Genomic DNA, 18,577 nt, shown 5'->3' on the forward strand with positions numbered 1-18,577 from the left:
ATAGATTTATCCCCACCTGGGCTTTTTGGTAGCTTCTAGAAAGGTCTGAGTACCCTGTAGTTGACCTCTTCCCTGCATGCTGACCTTCCTTGCTCACCCTTTAAAAAGTCAGTGGCCTGGTGAGATCCCTCTTGGGAAAAGCTATATATTGGGTTGGCTCCCTTCCCCTGTTTCCCACTTGGGAGAGTATGTGAGACCCCTATATGTTGCTCTGATGGGCTTAAAGTTTCAGGAGCTATATGTCCCCTGGAAGAGGAAATAAATGGTGGTGGTAAGGGAAGTGGTATGGAAAGTGGAGAAGGTAAAAGGGACAGCCTTTCCTCATATTTCTTTTGGCGTTTGGCCTTTCATGGATTCTGAGAACATGGTCTTCACACTAATTCATTCATCTTCTAAGCGTACTTCCCCTCCTAACCTATCTGATGGGGTCACTACAAGTATGTGATTAGTATATGTAAAGCATGGCTCACTCAGGAGATGCTCAAAAACTATTAGCAATTTCATTATCAAAAATTGTTTTTTCAGGTTTGGGGCTAAATTAATCTGTTTCTCTGTCTAAACCCTGTTACGTATTCATAATTCCAATAAAAATTCTTCTGGCTATTTCTGATTACAACCTAAATTCATTATAAGTAAAACCCACAAATCAGTGTCAGGTAACAAACAGCATAGATGGGCACCAGCTCCTCTCTCAGCACCCAACCAGGAGTGGGACACTCTGGGTGGTAGTCAGTCACTGCTCTGTACTTTCACTATGTGACTGTGGAGTCTTCGTTGCCCTTTCTCCAGGTATCAGTTACTCAGTTTTCTGTCACTTGAGGAGCAACTCAACTTCCTGGTCCTTTTGCCTAGACATGGACATTTCCAAATTAAAGTTCTCTTAGAAGGTGGTGACTAAAATAAGCAGGAACTACTTTTTCTCTTCTGATCTCTCTTGACCACCTCCTCAATATCCTTACCAACATCCCCCACCATCCCCGCTCCTCCTCAGCGTCCTTACCCACTTCCCCTGCTCACTGTCCCTGTCGGGTCCTGGGCAAGTGTTGGGCAGGGGAAGAGAATGTCTTCCCATGGTCTTTTTCCTGGCCTTTTCTTATGCCCTGCAACACCCCCAGCTCCTTCCCCCAATGAACTTGAAGGTGAAGGAGCATAAGGCACGCATAGGAGATGGCCAAAGGGCTTGCCTCCCTCCCTGAAAACTTACTTTGAGGGAATGCTTTGCTGAGAGCTAAAAACACAATGGTCGCCCTTCTCACAACTGGCTCCACAAACTGAAGCCCAGTTACATCCTTCTTTCCAGTGGGGTCTCAGGCTTTGCTCTGCGTTACTCAGAGTCTTGCAGAATGCCTGCTATTAAAAATAAGGTCATAGTGCATCAGAAACTTTTAAAAAGTCCTCTTGGATATGTATTTTTTAAAGTGTGAACATTTTGCATTTAATTTAAATGTCCTTGAGGGAAAAAAGGAGGCCAGTGCCTAGAACTCCCACAACAGGAGTGAGGCATTTTCCTGCCAGTTGGAAGCTGGAGTGGAGCAGGCAGCCACATTTCTCTTTTTTGTTGTTGTTGCAAGTTTGGCTGCTACTAGTTTGCTTCTGGTATTGAACTGAGAGGTGCCTTAAGGGAGGCCTTAGCCTGTATGCAAAGCCCCAAACTGTGCAAAGGTTAGATCAGCTTCTCTTCTGGAGGACCCATGGATGGGGTGGCTTCAGGACTGCCACCTTGCTAGTTCTAGCAAAAGGTAAACCTCCCAGAACAACTGGAACTGCTAAGAGCCAGGCATGGACAGCTGGCCTTGTCTCAGGGAAAGCTCCGGAGAGACCTTAAACAGGCAAAATGGGTGACAGAGAAACTGCCAAATGGCTGTGCCTGTGACTGGGGAGGGACCATACCCTCTGCATCCGAGGAATACGTGCAAGTTCATGCAGTGTCCGCTGGAAACGGTCTGCACCTGCATGATTAGTATCTTGGGAGTAGTTTTCCCATAGTATCCATTGCTTTATTTTTGTTTTCAAAATGGAGAGCAATGCCACTGAAATAATCTTTTAATCACTATTTCTGTTTAAGGGGCCCTTGAATGTCGATATAGAAAGCACAGACAAAAGATAACAGGGTTCTTCCCAAGATGTATCAGATAAACTCCCTACATCTTAAGCCCCTGTTCTGTGTCTGTGAAGGGTCTGACAAGGGCCTACTGGTCTACCCTGGAGGGGAGTCTCCCATACTTGCTTTTCTTATTTATTTATGTTTTTGAGACCGAGTCTCACTCTGTCAGTCACCCAGGCTGAGTGCAGTGGCACGATCTCGGCTCACCGCAACCTCTGCCTCCTAAGTTCAAGCGATTCTCAGCCTCCCGAGTAGCTGGGACTAAAGGCGTGCACCACCATGCCAGGCTTATTTTATATATATATATATATATATATATATATATATATATATATATATATATATATAAATTTTTTTTTTTTTTTTTTTGTATTTTTAGTACAGACTGGGTTTCACCATGTTGGTCAGGCTGGTCTCAAACTCCTGACCTCAAATGATCCACCCACCTCGGCCTCCCAAAGTGCTGGGATTACAGGTGTGAGCCACCATGCCCGGCCCCATACTTGCTTTTCACACCCTGTATGCTCCTGGTCTGGAACCAACGAGTGCCACTCAAAGCCCACGTGCAGCCATACAGAAAATGCTGTATTTGTCCTCCTCCTCCCTGAACAGTTGGTTCCTTTTTCCCTTCACCATATTAATCACTACAGAGAACATGCTGGTCAGTGACAAAGTCACCCAAAGAAACAAGAAAATCACATCAATTCAAGCAAGTGGGCTTTGTCTGCAGGTCCTTTTGAAACCATGTTTTTCTTTGTTCGTAATAACTTGCTGTCTCTTTTCCATGGCCATTTGCCATTTCAGTCAAACAAACAATGTAACTGGACTCAAAACCAAAGCTAGTGTTCTCTAGCTGTGTGAAGGAGGGACTGATTGGGGCAGCATCTTGAAACCCGCCTGACAGAGCAGCTGCCGACACACACAGATCGCTTCTCAATGGAGAAGGATTCCAGAGACAGGTTCCATTGTGTAACTCCAGAAGCCAGGACTCCAACATCACAGGACCCTCTCCTGTGTCATCACCTCTCTGATGTTGCTGCTGGTGACCCTGTCACTATGCATTCACCTGTAAGCAATGTGGCAATGACTTCTAGGCACAGTAAGGGGAAGCTTTCATGACTGACCTGTTTCCTGTTTAAACCATCTGCTTACACCTTTTCTCCTCCAAAACACTGAGAACAGTACTCTTTCCAGAAAGCAGTGCTCACAAAGTATTTTGTTGAGAGAACTCAGAATGAACTCACACGTACTTCACAGGCTTTTCTATAAGGAAGAGGTCAAAACCAACCAAAGAAGGCTGTTATGTACCAGAAAAAAATGTTTTCTATATCATAATCCCAAACTTCCTGACACAGTCAATTAGGCTATGAAATTACTTTCTGATTGTTGGCTTATTCTAAACATTACCAACCTCCACTGACAAGTTAAACTATAACAGGAAATTCAAGAGTTCAGTCGACATTATATTACCTTCATGAGATACATTTAGTCCTATATCCGAGGTTTCTACAAAGCTCACTGACTCAGTATCCATGCAGTTGGTATGGCGGATTTGCTTTATACATTCTGTTACTGTGAGTGGAAAGGGAAGTTATAGAAAACTGATTTGTGCTCCTTGAATTTTTGCTGAAACCCTGACATGAACTTCTAAATTGAAGATCAGGATAAAAATGAACCAAAATATAAATCTAGATGTGTTTGAGGCTATAATCCTGACCTTTATTCTGTGTCACAGACATGGGTTGGAATCGTTTTTTCCACTGAGCATATTGAATTCCTTAAGGATTCATCACTGCACAAAACTAAGCCACACAAAATACCCCAGGCTCTTATGAAACATCAACACTTATTATTTGTTTCTATAATAAGCAAGTAATCTAGTAATACTGATACAGGTCTCGAATGCTACAAGAAGAAATGGAAGATAACATGAATTGTAATGAGTGCTCCATCTTCTAAATCTACTTGTGATTTTAACGTGTTCTTTCCTGTTGCCTTATAAACTTTATTAGGAACCCCCGGAGACAGGGCAAGACACTGTAGGAATATGTTTGATATATAGTTGGATTAAATAACAACCTAATATATCAAACATATCACACAGAGGCCTGCAGAAAAGGCATCCAGGTTTGACTGAGCTCGAGACTAGGCACAGTATTGAAGGTTACAGCTGCAGGGGGTGGTCACTTTTGCAGCAACTCCGATAACTCTCTTTGGAGCACAAGTCTGCCTGCAGATGTGGAAACGGCGCCATTAACAATACTGTCAGCACATGCACCAGCGCTCACTGACATTCTCATCTCCCCAGGTGAACAGCGGATTCAACGGTGCATGTCTGGGAGATTCCAGGCAAAAAGTGATGCTTAAGTTTTAAGAGCCTGAGGTGAAAATATACCAGAATCATCATCATAGACCATGAGCCATTCTCCCTTAAAAACAGGCAACCTGAGACGGTGGTGAGCAGAGCATTTTAGACAAAAATTACTGTCCCTCCCCAAACTCTTCCTGAAAGCAGTGTGAATACTCCCCAGAAGGAAGACACATCCATTTTATACTGAGGGCATGTGTGTGTACCAGGGTAGGGTTATAGGGATATAATAAGCAATTGTTTACTTACAGTACCCTGAGGATTTTTTTAAGGTTTTGGGAGAGAATGGAGAGAAGTGATAAAACTCAAAAGACAGGCTGATTTTGGTGCAGATTGTCATTATTGTTTTTTAATTGGGGAAATAAATTCCTTTATAAAAGCAAGGAAGATATTTCATGCAAAAGTTATTGCAATGTGCCCTATTAGGCACAAAAACTATGGTTTGGGTTGAAGGTTTTCCAAAACAGTTTCATAGATAATATCCACCTCTGGTCATCAGGCAGAGAAAGACTTCAGACCATTGTAAAGCATTCTAGAAGTAACCATCACCCTTCCTAATATGATGGGAGTGAGCTAAGGTAGGAACCCTCAAACAAAGGATTCACATCATCAGTTATGTTAACCTTGACCTTGGCCGAAGGACTCCTTGGCTTTCCTGTAAAAAACCTCAATGTAAACACAAAGGCTATATGATCCTAGAGTACTGTAGGGAGTCCTCACAGGCCTACTTCGGCAGTCATTAATTTTTAAGGTGCAGTTATTTTTTAAACCTTTGTTTTATAAAATGTTAAAACACAGACCCTTCCATCATCCCAATTCCATCATCATTCTTGTACATTCCCTACTTATTTTCTTCATCTGTGAGTTTTTAGAGTTGTAATCATAAGTACATAATTCTGTATCCTTTGTTATACCATGAGCATTTTCTTCGTGCTACACAGTCCTAGCAACCATTATTTTTCATAGCTGCGTAATATTCCTTCAAGGAGACACTTGGTCCACATCCAGGTTCTCATTACTACAAACGAGGCTGCAAGGGACAAATCTCTCACAGGCACACAACTTTCTTCCCCTCTTGGATTTCCTCCTTGGGAGAGATTCCCAGAGATGGGATTAGTAGCTCAAAGGGCACACATAAACTACAAATGGCCCCTGTGGGACTAGACGAGCCTTCTCTGACAATGGGGTGGGAAACAGGGGCTGGTATGGACTGAAACTGCCACCCAGGGCCATACACAGCCCTCCCAGCTGAGTGACAGTGGTCGGACCCTGGCAAGGTAATTCGCCTCTTGGTGCTTCTGATTCTAATGGTCTTTTTGAAAGGATCAGATGAGTGACTCCCATAAAGTACCTAGAAGACTGCCTGGCACATGCTTGGCAATTGAACAATGTGAGCTTCCTGTTTTTCTTTCTTCAGGGGCCAGTGGAATAATTTTTATTTCAGGCATTTCCTAGGGAATAAGTCCCAGACATATTTTCAGTGATGATGGTGATAATAATGGTGATATAGTTACTATTTACCAAGTCTCACTGTATGTCAGACAGTGTTCTTATACTATCTTATTTAATTATTATAACAATAATCCTATGGGGTAGGAACTTTAATAATTTTGTTTTCCCATCTGGAGTCGTGAAGTGAATGACCAGATAGGGGGAAACCAGGACTCAGAGACAGACAAGAGATCAGAGGGACCCTGCGGAAGGACAAAGGGAAAGACATTGCAACAGGAGCTCTTAGAATATGGTGAAGTGTTAATGTTAAATTAGCACCAGGCTAATTCTCCAGGAGAACGAATGTGTCAACTGACATGGCTTCGGCATTAGCCGACAAAGCCCTCCCCAAGAAAGGCCACTCGTGATAAATCAGACAAGGAAATGGAAAAACATTATGCACCAAAGCTCTAAATCTTAGTTAATGGTTGACTCTTAAGTTTAAAGTACACTTTTCATTCACGATTAACTTGATTGACAAAGCAGAAACAAAGGTGTAACCAGAAAATGGAGTTGTCCCAACACCCACACTTGGCTCTTAAGTTTGTAAGAAAACTCTGACAATATCATCAGGCAACCCAAGACTCTCAGGTAGAGTCCAGCAGAGAGAACCCCGGTAAACCCCACAACCAGAAGCCCAAATCCTTAAGTTACATCTTGATGAGAAAACGTTTAAGTGCCTTTACCAAGTCCAGAGCGACTATTAGGAGGTTGGTTCTAAGCACTCGAAGGTTTTAAGAATGTTCCCAAGCTGAAGAGACTCAGTCTGTGTTCATTTCATACACTACGCTGGCCCAGGGACTGCTTTGGAGTGGTCTGCTCTGTTTCAGGGCCCAGACTCCATCCCTTGGTCTTACAAAAATAGGTAAATTTTTAGGTATACCTAAATTGGTGGAATCCAGCCCTTTTTTGAGGGGAAAAGCCAAATATTATTTCCTAGTATATCTGGGTCCTTGGAAATAGGTGAGTTACATGCACCACCAGGGACTTACTTGAATAGGAAGAAAAAGAGGCCTTCTCTGGTTCTACCATTTTCCTGCTGAAGACAGCTATGGAAGGTGGGGTAGGAGGTACTGGGTAGGAGGTATTAGCTTAACAGGGTTGGGGCTTTGCCCCTGGAGACAGCACTAGCTTGTCATCCTTTTATTTAGAAAGTGTCCTTCCTCCTGCCTAATCCAAAACTATCTCTTTCCTTTAAATGGCTATTTCTCTTCACATATACCTATAATCTTAAGTTTTAAACATTTATCTACATGACAAACATAGATGGAAAAAACATACCAGCTACCCATCCTCTCCAGCATACACTGAAAAAATCTAGAATGGGTGCACTTTTGAAGTTCTCATTGCCCTCTGATTCCCAGCAGTGCTATTTCTTTGTAAAAAGCAAAAGAGAAACCAGAAAATTGGAGGCTAACAATCTCCTCTCCAGTAACAGCAACTTCTGACAGAAAGCATCCAACACCTGCTTTAGATAATGGAACTAAATCAAGACTGCAAATGCCCCAATTCTTCCTTTGGATACCCAGAGGAATTTTCCTGGGTGGTTAACTTGAAAGACTCATCAGCCATTTTTTACCCCCATACTCTAAAGCAGTGCCAGGCAGGTAGATCCGGTTTTCTGCTTGCTAGTCTGACCATAAGGAAGGAGCCAAGCTCCCTGCAGCACTCCTAGCTCCATTTCACAGCCACCCATTGGAAGAACCCACTGACACCGGACAGCCAACCATAAATGAACACTTACTTTTGGTTTTGCTCTCGGCTTCAGTTGCTCTAACTTCTTAGCAGCAGCTTCGATGGATGCTGCAGCCCCCAGTAACTCTGTTTCTGCAATGACAGTTGGGTCTTCTGGATCCACCCACTCTGTTCCTAGAATCAGTCCAAAAGAAGGTGATTCTTGGTAGCTGCAGACCTCAGGGCACTGGCTTAATTACAAACAATATCTGGATTTGCATGCATGAAGGTTCCAGAAGCCTGACCTGCACTGTCCTAAGGAACCTTCCTTCCGTCTCTCATAAAGGCCATCTGGATGGGGGTGGGGGTGCTAATCCTGGTTTTCTAAATCAGTTGTGTGTATGGCCCTTCACACAGGGCAGTCACCAAGCAGCTTCAAAAATGATCTCACGGACCAAGGCTTGAGCCTTGCTCTGACTTTGAACTTAAAGCTCATGAATATAAGTAAGCATCCTCAGGAGACACTACAGTATGCTGTAGGTCACACAGGAATTTGCCATTCTCTTTTCCCTGGAACCCAGGAGGAATGACCCCTCACCTTAATTCAAAGTAAAGGAAATTGGTGAGAAGACCTTTCCCAGGTGGGTTAATTGCTTCTACGTAAACATAAAGGGTGTCCAAACAATGTTTTCAGATAGCATCATTTTCAAAACATGAAGTATTATTTGAAGGAGAATAAATATCCTGATGAATGAAAATGCAGACAAAAAAGAAACGGGGAGAGTCCTAAGGGAAGTGAGTTGTTCTAGGTGGAGGATACCATTTAAGTAGAAGCACTTAATACAAAGACTAGAGAAAAGACTTGCTTCAGGGAGGATGTTACTTTTTCAAGCTAACTCTAAACCCATTTGCTTGCAGGAAGTCCTCACTGTATTCCTGGCTGCATCTGCCAGCTAAAGGCCGTTGACGGCTGTGCTTTTCCTCTGCTCAGTCTGCTGTATTAGCACTGCCTGGGAGGCTGCCCTCCACCAAGACATGAGAATCCAGCCTACCTTTCATGGCTTCTGCCGCCTGGATGAGCTCTGTCACAGCGCCGGCGACTCGCTTGGAGAAAGCGGCCAGCTGCTGCTTGAGTTCTGGGGTTGGTTTCTGAAGAATCTACAGGTGAAGAACAAGTCAGAGGCATGAGGGGGATAGTAACCACTGGCATAGGAAAGAAGCACACTCCTCCTGGTGGATGTGGAGTCAGGCAGCCTGGTTTTAAGTTGCATCTCTGTCCCAAGTGACTTCAGAGTCTTGTGGAAAACCCTTACGACTCACTGGGTTTCAATCTCCCCATGTAAGAAATAAAAGGTTGGGAACCAGTGGTGCCTCTAAGGTCCCTTCTGACATAGCTCCTAAAGATCATAAAGGAGACAAGGTCCTTACGTGTCTTTTATTTGGACGTTCATTTGTCCTTTATTTGTACATAAAACACACACATGCGCCTGAAAATTACCCAAACTATAAGAACATTCTGGCTGGGTACAGTGGCTCACACCTGTAATCCCAGCACTTTGGGAGGCCGAGGCGGGAGGATTGCTTGAGCCCAGGAGTTCAAGACCAGCCTCGTCAACATAGCAAGAGCTCATCTCTAAAAAAAAAAAAAAAAAAAAAAATTAAAAATTGGCTGGGCATGCTCGCACACACCCATAGTCCCAACTACTCAGGAGGCTGAGGTGGGAAGATCTCTTGAGCACGGGAGGTCAAGACTGCAGTGAGCAGTGGTTGTATCACTGCACTCCAGCCTAGGCCAGAGAGATTGACTCAGTCTTTAAACAAAATAAAAATTAAAAAAAAAAAAAAAGAACATGCTGAGTAAAGGCAAAAGCCCCAAGCTATGGGCCGATCAGTACTTGTGACAAAATAAAGGACCAGAGGAAATGTGCCACTCAAGTCCTAGAGACAAAATCCCTAAGTGAGCAACAACTAACTGATCAGGAGGATCATTCTTGAGAAAACAATCCATTTCCAGAGTTTTGACTGCAAGCTCTCCTGGTAGAAGTCCTGAGGATTTGCCCTCTTTTGAATTAGTTCAAAGGTTTTCAAAAATTGTCTTCTGCTTTCTGTTTTTTATGGATTAAAAAAAAAAGGTACTGACTATCCTAAACACCTTCAAGACATCCCCAGCTGATTTCTTCTCAAACTCATCCATGAATGGAACTATGACACAGGATGAGAGCTCTTCCCCATCTTCCGCCAGGGATCTAAATTCTGGTGCACACCATCCTATCCTTTCCTCATGTTGAAATTCTTCCTCCAATGCTCTTTTCTGTTATCTCTTTCTCACGTTTCCCAATGGTGATCTTCAGATTTAGAAATGTTCAGACAGTCGGGAGAGAAGTATAACTGCTGTCTATCTCTGCATAATTTTGGAGCCTCTGAGTAGGGGACAAAGCATCAGCTTTGGAAATGAACAAACTTAGTGTTCAAACCTGGCTTCTTCCATTACTGGTTTTAAACCCGTTTTCTCATCTGTAAAGCTGGGATAATGCCTATGTCTCAGGGCTGGCACAAAGATCAAATGGAGGCCGGGCGCAGTGGCTCATGCTTGTAATCCCAGCACTTTGGGAGGCTGGGGCGGGTGGATCATCTGAGGTCAGGAGTTCGAGACCAGCCCGGCCAACATGGTGAAGCTCCGTCTCTATTTAAAATATAAAAATTAGCTGGGTGTGGTGGCGGGTGCCTCTAATCCCAGCTATTCGGGAGGTTGAGGCAGGAGAATTGCCTGAACAGAGGTTGCAGTGAGCCAAGATTGCACCACTGTACTCCAGCCTGGACCACAGAGCGAGACTCCATCTCAAAAAACAAACAAACAAAAAGATCGAATGGAATAACACATGGGGAGTATTTCTCACAATGCTTGGAATACAACAGACATTCATTAAATGTTAATTCCCTTCTTGGTGCCCCACACTCCTTTCCCCTGCCCAGGTAGCACAGTCTATCTCAGCAATCTGGAAAGATGGTTTTTAGACACCAGGACTAACCCCTTTGCACCATGACTATAAAGAAAGCTTAGAAAAAAACCGATGAGAGGAGTCAATGGGTTACACGATGACCAGCCCTAGACACGGCAGTGTACAGACGACATTATGCGTACGCACAAATGGATTAGTCAATAATCTTTGAGCATTACTTCACATGTATCTATCCTCATCTTCCCTCCTCTTATAATCTTTTATACTTCTTTCGTATTTGCTGCTGTTCCATGATGATTCCAGCTGCTCTGTGATTCTCCTTCTCTCACACTAGGGCCTATATATATATATATATATATCATTCTGCAGATATTAAGAACTCAGCACAGACCTTTGAATGAACAAATGAATTAATGAGTGAAAAGTAGACCAATACATTATTGGGACAAGTCCTACTATGATGGCTTCCTAGACCAGTTCCAAAAGAACACTAGAGCAGTGGAGAAGTAGAAGGAAGGGGGATAAATGCCTTTTACTTTCCACGACAGCCAGTGGGCAGGCAATTTAGTTAGGCACAGGTTCAGCAGTCAATATCAATGTACCTGTGTACAGGTACTTATCCTCTCTCTAAGTCTCAGTTTATTAAGTGACCACAACACTCTTCCCTTATAGAGCTGTGGTGAGATTATACAAATTAATATATATATAAAGAGCTACTGATAAAATTCTTCTGGTGTGTGGCCTGGGCTTAAGAATTTTTTAAGTTCCCTGGGTGACTCTTAATAGTTGTAAACCACTGCTCTAGACTTAGATGGTGGCATTTGTCACCACTTAATTGCAAAAGGTTTGTACCATATTTGTCTGAAACAATATATGCTGTAAGACTACCAGGTTATTAATAGTTATGGCTCAGGATCTCAGTAGCTAAGCAGTCCACAGGCATTGTTAAATGGTTTCTCTAAAGTGGCCAACACAGCGTGAATAAGCAAAGGGTAAAGGTATGGTGCCGACACTCATAACTAATGGCAAAAGACTGAATGATTTTCCCCTAAGCTCAAGACAAGGGAAGGATGTTTGTTCACATACTTCTACCAACATTCCCAGAGTGGAATGATGAAAGACTTCTGTCTCTAAAAAGAGCGCCCTTGGTGAGAAGTGTACACCATGACGGCCCTCAGACAGGGAACAGCCCTGATAAAGAACCCGAGCTTTAGATAACGGAGGGGAAGAGGAGTTCTATTTTTATTCTGCCATTAAGTCAACATGATTTCTGACAGCAGACAATAGACAGATCCAAATTAAAGCTCTGCCAGTGGAAGCGAGGATAATTTTAGCCCTGCCAGAGATCTCAAACTGGTTTTGCAGAAATATTGAACTGCAAATATTGAACTGTGAATATTGCAGAGGCAAAGCAGCGGCTTTTTGTCCTGCAATACAAATCCTCTATGATAAACCAGCAAACAGCAAATGCAGGAGGCCACCATCATTCAAATGGACATCTCTGAAGCGTCATAAAGCAGCTCTCAGGGCAGCGGGGAGATGGCTCTGTCCAAATTAGATCCTGTGTTTGTTGAGAGTTAACTGAATTCTCTAAAGGATTCCCCAGGCCAGGGGTTCTCCATTTGGAGTCTGTAAATACCAAAAGGTTCTAACTAGGTTTTGTGGGCCTGTGACTCCTCTTAACAGTTTGGGGATCAATCTGTGTGTCTGTGCTGATGTTTCTTTGATGACGGTTGCAGAAGGCAAGAAATGACCCAGGGCTTTTAGCTCAAAGGGGCCCATGACCCACAAAAGATGAAGAATGCTGAAATCATGATAGTCATTGGCATCTATAACAGAGGGAAAGAGAGAATGGGAGGGGGAATAGATACAAAATGTATTATTATTGGTATGTTTGTTTAAAATATAAGCATCTGAAGCAAACAGGATGAACTTTAACAAAATTAGTCAATCATACATGGTGGGTACATGGATGCTGCTATTAGTTTCTGTATTTATTTAAGCATTTTCCAAAGAAAAACTAAAATATACAAACCAACCAAAAAAGGCTAAGAATCCTTGGCTCTAGATATTTTAACAGGACAAGGCTAAGACACCATAAACTCATGCATATTTTTATGTGCCGAGATTTAAGAAAAGCAGCTCACTGAAGAGGATCCCCGATTCTCCATGTACCACCTGAAAACGACCTCAACTTATTTCTGCAGATTGCTGGACACTTTCTCTAAACCTTGATTTCTGGAATTTTCTCTTTCCCTTTTTGTAAAAAATGAACAATTATCTGACCTTTCTTCAGCTCTCAGGAATCTCCACTGATTCTCCTCGAACTGTTAAAAACAGGGGATCAATTTTCCAAGCATTTCAGGAAGACTACCCTAAGATCTACAGGTACAGCCTGGTTTAAGTCAACTCTTTTCCAGAACGGAGAGGCCATGGTCATATGATCACACAGAGTCTTTCTGCAGAGACCAAAGAACTGAGTGAAGGGCAGAGTGAGTGAGTGAGTGAGTGTGTGTGAGAGAGAGAGAGACAGACAGAATCAAAATCTCCAGTTTTTAATTGCTTTTTAAATCTATCACCTGCAAATAACTAATCAAATTTTAGTAGATATTCTTTTCTTCTACCCTAAAAAGAATTTCAACAAAATTCTGATGTCTTCTCTAGATTAGCAATTTGGCTTTCATTTTCTGATTGTCATTAGAATCCCTGCTGAAAATGAACACTACTTCCCAGGCTTGGGCTTTCTCATTTTCCTCATTTCTTGTTGGATCTTCCTACAGCACTGGCCGGTCAGTCTTGTTGCTTGCAGGACCCTCAGTGTGAAACAATACTCCTCTTTCTTATCCTTATTTTAACCCAGATTTCTAGGAGTTAAAGCTAACGGTGTGAATGCGAACTTATTTTTGGCAGCAGACCTAAGACAATGACCAATGTCACCACAATTTAGGTGACTGAATACTGTTGTGGGGGTTTCTATAATTTTTCACCAGGAACTTGTATTTTTTCTATGTTTATGATAATTCCCTAGAAACAGAGCCTTGTCTTCTGCCTATATTTTTATTAGAAAATACTCTTCAAAGACTGTCTTGCTTTTTAAGGAACAAAAATACATGAACATGAATAAACAAATAAATAAATAATGCTATTTCATTCACATCCTTGAATGTCCGAGCCATCAGCACTTGTCACCCTCAAGGGGGAAAATTCTTTTTTTTTTTTTTGATAGTTTTATCTTTGATTGTTTCACTCTTTAACATTCTATAAACAACAACCAAGACCACTGAGGGAGACTAACTAGATTATAAATGGATTAGGAGCTACTTGAAGGCAAGGGCCGTTATGTGCTTAGCTTACATTTCTTTTGTGTGGTCTATAGAAGGAAGTCAATAAAATAAACGATGACTTAATGAATCAACCATAAAGCCCAAATCATAAGTCTTTTTCTTATATTCCCCTTCTTTCAGCGAATATTTCTGAAGTCCCCTTTTTTCCATTATTTCTCCAATTTTTTTCCTGCCTTCTACTGATTCATGTTTTCTCAAGATCTAGCCTTGACTCTATTCTTTTATGTCTGTCTTTTATACTGTATGCTCTTAATGAAACCCCATATTGGCCAGGCCCGGTGGCTCATGCCTATAATCCCAGCACTTTGGGAGGCCAAGGCGGGCAGATCACCTGAGGTTAGGAGACCAGCCTGGCCAACATGGTGAAACCCCATCTCTATAAAAAAGACAAAATTAGCTAGGCCTGGTGGCTCGTGCCTGTAATCCCAGCTACTTGGGAGGCTGAGGCAGGAGAATCATTTGAACCCGGGAGGCGGAGGTTACAGTGAGCCAAGATCACGCCATTGCACTCCAGCCTAGGCAACAAGGTCAAAACGCCGTCCCAAAAAAACAAACAAACCCATATGCATGAATAAAAGCCTTCAACTGCCAGCACTAGAACTATATGTCCTCCATCTTTACATCTAGGGAATGTATCAAATGTACAGTGTGCCTAATTAAACTCAGGCACATTGTAAATTTTATAGATTTATCTATAAAATCTCCCTTTCTTCTGTCTTGCTCTGTCACTAGCATTACCGTGATCCTAATCTTGGAGCTGGAGAACTTTGGAGGTAACTTTTAATCTTCCTTTTCATTGCTTCTCATACTTAGTTGCTAACTTTTGACAATTTTATCCTTAAAATATATTTGGATCTTTTCAGTCTCAAGGGGGAAAAATCCTTATTGCAAAAAATGAGATGGATTCTGTTTCTTTTATAGGAATAGTTTTACTATCATTTAGCTTTTCTTCCTATTAGTGATTTCATTTTAGTACCAGTTACGCTAAACCTCTGAATGGCCTTAGAGAACTAGGACACTGATATTTCTACCATAGTTACAAACTACAATGACAATAATTCTATACAATGAGGACAAGAAACTCAGCTGGCAGGTTTTTAACAGATATATCAACCACCCAAGTTTGTAACACATAAGATTTAAGAGTCCTGATTCTACAGAAAATACAAGGAAGACTCCATAACAGAAAATCAATCAACTAAAATGTCAATGGTCACCAGAGAAGCACGTCTGGCCACAAAGTGCAATCTGTGCTTGCCTAGGCCCTGGCAAAGAAAGTAGTGGTCACTCTCCCTCCTTCCAATCTCCAGCCTCCATGAGATGAAACCTCCTGAATGACCTGTGATGGTGGGTCTCCCTGCAGCAAGTGCCCTTCTTCCTGTTACAGAAAAAGCTGCCGTTTACCATCAGGGCTGATGTTGACATAGCGACTGGGTGGCCACTAAGCAGGAGCCTCTGAATGTGTGGCCTGGGAGAGTTCCTAGACCTTCTGTAATGTTCCTAGAGATCCTGGGCCTCTCGGCCTCCCCTCAGGCGGAGGCCAGCCATCTGCCCGCCCCTCGGACAGATGCACACCATACACACAAGACAGCCTTGTCTTATTTTGCTCACCCAAACAAGGTGGGCATGGAGAGGGAAAGTGACGAGAAAGGAAGCACTTGAGCAGATCCAACACCTCATTCCCGGATACTAGGATAGGGTTTAGAGTCGGCATGCAGTCAGGGAAGTGACTCTGTTAGAGCTCCATTTTCCTTTCCCCTGAGAGAAACTTCTCCCTAAGACAAGTGCTGGCACCTGCCCTTCCTTAGGAAGACAGAATTCCTCTCCCCTAACAGCTGTATTTTTGCTGGAGAGTGAAAGGGGAGACCTTCACTCCATTTCCATCCAGGCCTTTGTATGTGTCAGACATAAAGCTGGAGGCAGACCCCACACGGTGACATTCTTGTTAAATGACTCACCAAGGGCAAACGTACAGATTGCCAACCTGAGGCCCATGTGTGCAGGGCCTGGACCCATAGATGTCATGTACATTATCAATGCTGCACAGGTGCTGCAGAAAATATGGTTCAACTAAGAAATGGAACTGGGGAGAAGTGAAATGGAAATACGAGGATCCCTGTATCTCCTCCCTTCCCCCCAAATGAACAAGACAACAGCAAAAGCACGAGAGAGAAGAAATAAGGAGAAAAATGGAGCATAGGGGGAGAGCTCCCATTTAGGAGGCAGAGGGCACTGCTGCTGCAAGCCTACCGTTAGCAAGTACCACCCACCAGCCAGAAATGGCACCTTCCCAGTGGCAGATTTTTATTTATTTATTTTATTATTTTTTTTTTTTTTGAGATGGAGTCTTGCTTTGTCACCCAAGCTGGAGTGCAGTGGTGTGATCTGGACTCACTGCAACCTCCACCTCCTGGGTTCAAGTGATTCTCCTGCCTCAGCCTCCTGAGTAGCTGGGATTACAGGCACCCACCACCATGCCTGGCTAATTTTTGTATTTTTAGTAGAGATGGGGTTTCACAGTGTTGGCCAGGCTAGTCTTGAACTGCTGACCTCAAGTGATCCACCAGCCTCAGCCTCCCAAAGTGCTGGGATTCAGGCGTGAGCCACCGCTCTCGGCAGATTTTAATAAGGCATTCAGCAAATGTTAGCTTGGCCACAAAGCCCTAGGTTTGCAGACATGCTCATTTCGTCCTTAATAAACTGCCTGTTTAACATCTGAGGAAACTGCACCCCAGACAACACAGTGGCCATGTAGCTACTTATGTGGCAGAACCAGGATTTGAACTTGAAGCTTCTAAATCTACTGATTGCACCCTATTGTCCAATTTTTAGTTATAACAAGGTTCTATATGACTCAGAATATACTGTTCCATAATGAAAAAGAGGTCTTTGGAAAGCTTTGCTGGTGTTATTCTCTTTAACCTCCATTTACTGCTAGGCACACTTACAGACTGAACACTTTAACTATTTCCCAACCTGTCTAGCTAGAGGCTCTTGCCTGTGAATGCTGACTGGCTAAGATGTCTTTCTTTGGCCTACATATGATACGCTGATCTCTATTTACAAGGCTTCAGACTTTGGGAGCTCAATGTCAGTAACCCCAGACTGGCTACTTTCCCAAAAAATGCACTTCAGAATTGACCATAGTTACCTGGATAAAGAATAAAAATAATGATCCCTTAAATGACCTAAAATGTTTAGCATCAGAAGATAATTTATTTCTAAGAAGGAGGCAGTAAAATGCCCAGAGCTGGGAATAGTAAGAATTGAGATTTGGATCCAGCTCTGTTGCTGAATAGGTGGGTGACTTTGACCAAGGGACAAGCTTGCTGGGTCTCAGATCATTCTGTTGGCCTATAAGCCTCATGGCTGCACAAGGACAGAATGAGAAAACTTGAGAATGCCCAGCAAATGAAGGGCTTGACATTCCTCCTCTAGATATGTGAATTATGTATCTAAACGTGGCTTGTTGGATCTCTCTTGTTAGGTTTGGTAAGAGCAAGGGCAGTGATGGAGGGGAGACATCATCAACTCTCTTCTGGGGGTGTCCCTGACTATCGAGGCCTGCCCTAGACCTTACATGGTTCTAAACATGGCTACTGAACTCAACGGAGACAGATACACATTGTACCTACTTCTTGGTGCTCTGTGGTTTGGTCCTTAGGGTCTGTAGCGAGTCAAGCCTCCGTACGAACTGCACAAACTGAGGCTCCCACGTGGGCAGCCCACCAGCCATGACCATCTACACCCTTGCCTGGTGTCTTCTGCTTATGCCTTCCTAACCCAGCTCCACACTAGGCACCCTAGGCTGGGGGAGTCATTCTCGATGGGATCTAAGCCATTCACTCGAGGATGGGAGGAAGTTGTGAAGGGCTGATGGGCCACTTGTAGCACTGGCAGCCTCCCTCACTTGCCACGGAGGCTGGCATGGCTCCGTCAGAAGCCTTCCATGTCCTTGCGGGATGTACTGGGGGTTTCCTAACAAGACCTCCTGATACTTTTTCAGGTTGGCACTGGCCGCCCGCCCACTTTGTCCTTCACTCTGCTCCCTCCTCCTTTTACATGCTATTCCTGCCTTTTAGGTGCATGAGAGAACTGGGCTTTCCTGACTTCTAACTGCAACTTCATCCAGACTGCACTTTTAGCTCAGTGTGCTGGATCAGTGCATCAGGGGAGATTCCAGTTCAATCCAGTCTCAGCCTCACAGTGGCACTGGACAGGGCTCTGAGAGAGGTCTTCCCAAGGAAAGCATAGTTCGAATCAGCCAGGGCAGCTAGAGGGGCACAGCTACTCCCCAGCCCTGACTCATGTGCTTTCTTACCACCAAGACGTGCTCCAGGAGGTCCAAGTAGCCGAGGGTGCACTCCGTCCCGAAACGCAAGGCTCTGGTTCTCACCTCGTCACTGACATCAGGGTGGAAGGATGCTTGCTGGAGAGAGAAAGGAATGCTGAAATCTTAACATGGGAAAAGCCGGCAGTATTGGGCAGTCCTAGACTCAGAGGCGGAGACCTTAACCCTGGTGACCTTGAGAAACTGCCCTGACTCCCTGGACAGAAGAGGTATCTCTCCTCTACGTCCTCCTGCCACCTCCCACCTGCCCACAGCAGGCCCTCTGATGCAGTCTGTGTGTAGACT

The 18,577-nt window shown here is 43.6% G+C and overlaps 1 protein-coding gene across 3 annotated transcripts in view; it reads right to left on the reverse strand.

The window, feature by feature from the left end:
* TLN2 (talin 2) overlaps positions 1-18,577 on the reverse strand; it is a 463,814-nt gene that overhangs the window by 16,493 nt on the left and 428,744 nt on the right. For all 3 annotated transcript variants that reach the window (XM_055278272.2, XM_055278269.2, XM_063638847.1), the window contains 3 exons: positions 18,263-18,370; positions 8,690-8,795; positions 7,708-7,832 (listed from right to left, as the gene is read on the reverse strand). In XM_055278272.2, the coding sequence (XP_055134247.1) occupies positions 7,708-7,832; positions 8,690-8,795; positions 18,263-18,370 (339 nt within the window). The remainder of the gene's footprint in view (positions 1-7,707; positions 7,833-8,689; positions 8,796-18,262; positions 18,371-18,577) is intronic.

This window comes from Symphalangus syndactylus, chromosome 5, assembly GCF_028878055.3.
Source record: "Symphalangus syndactylus isolate Jambi chromosome 5, NHGRI_mSymSyn1-v2.1_pri, whole genome shotgun sequence".
In the NCBI taxonomy this organism is placed as follows: domain Eukaryota; kingdom Metazoa; phylum Chordata; class Mammalia; order Primates; family Hylobatidae; genus Symphalangus; species Symphalangus syndactylus.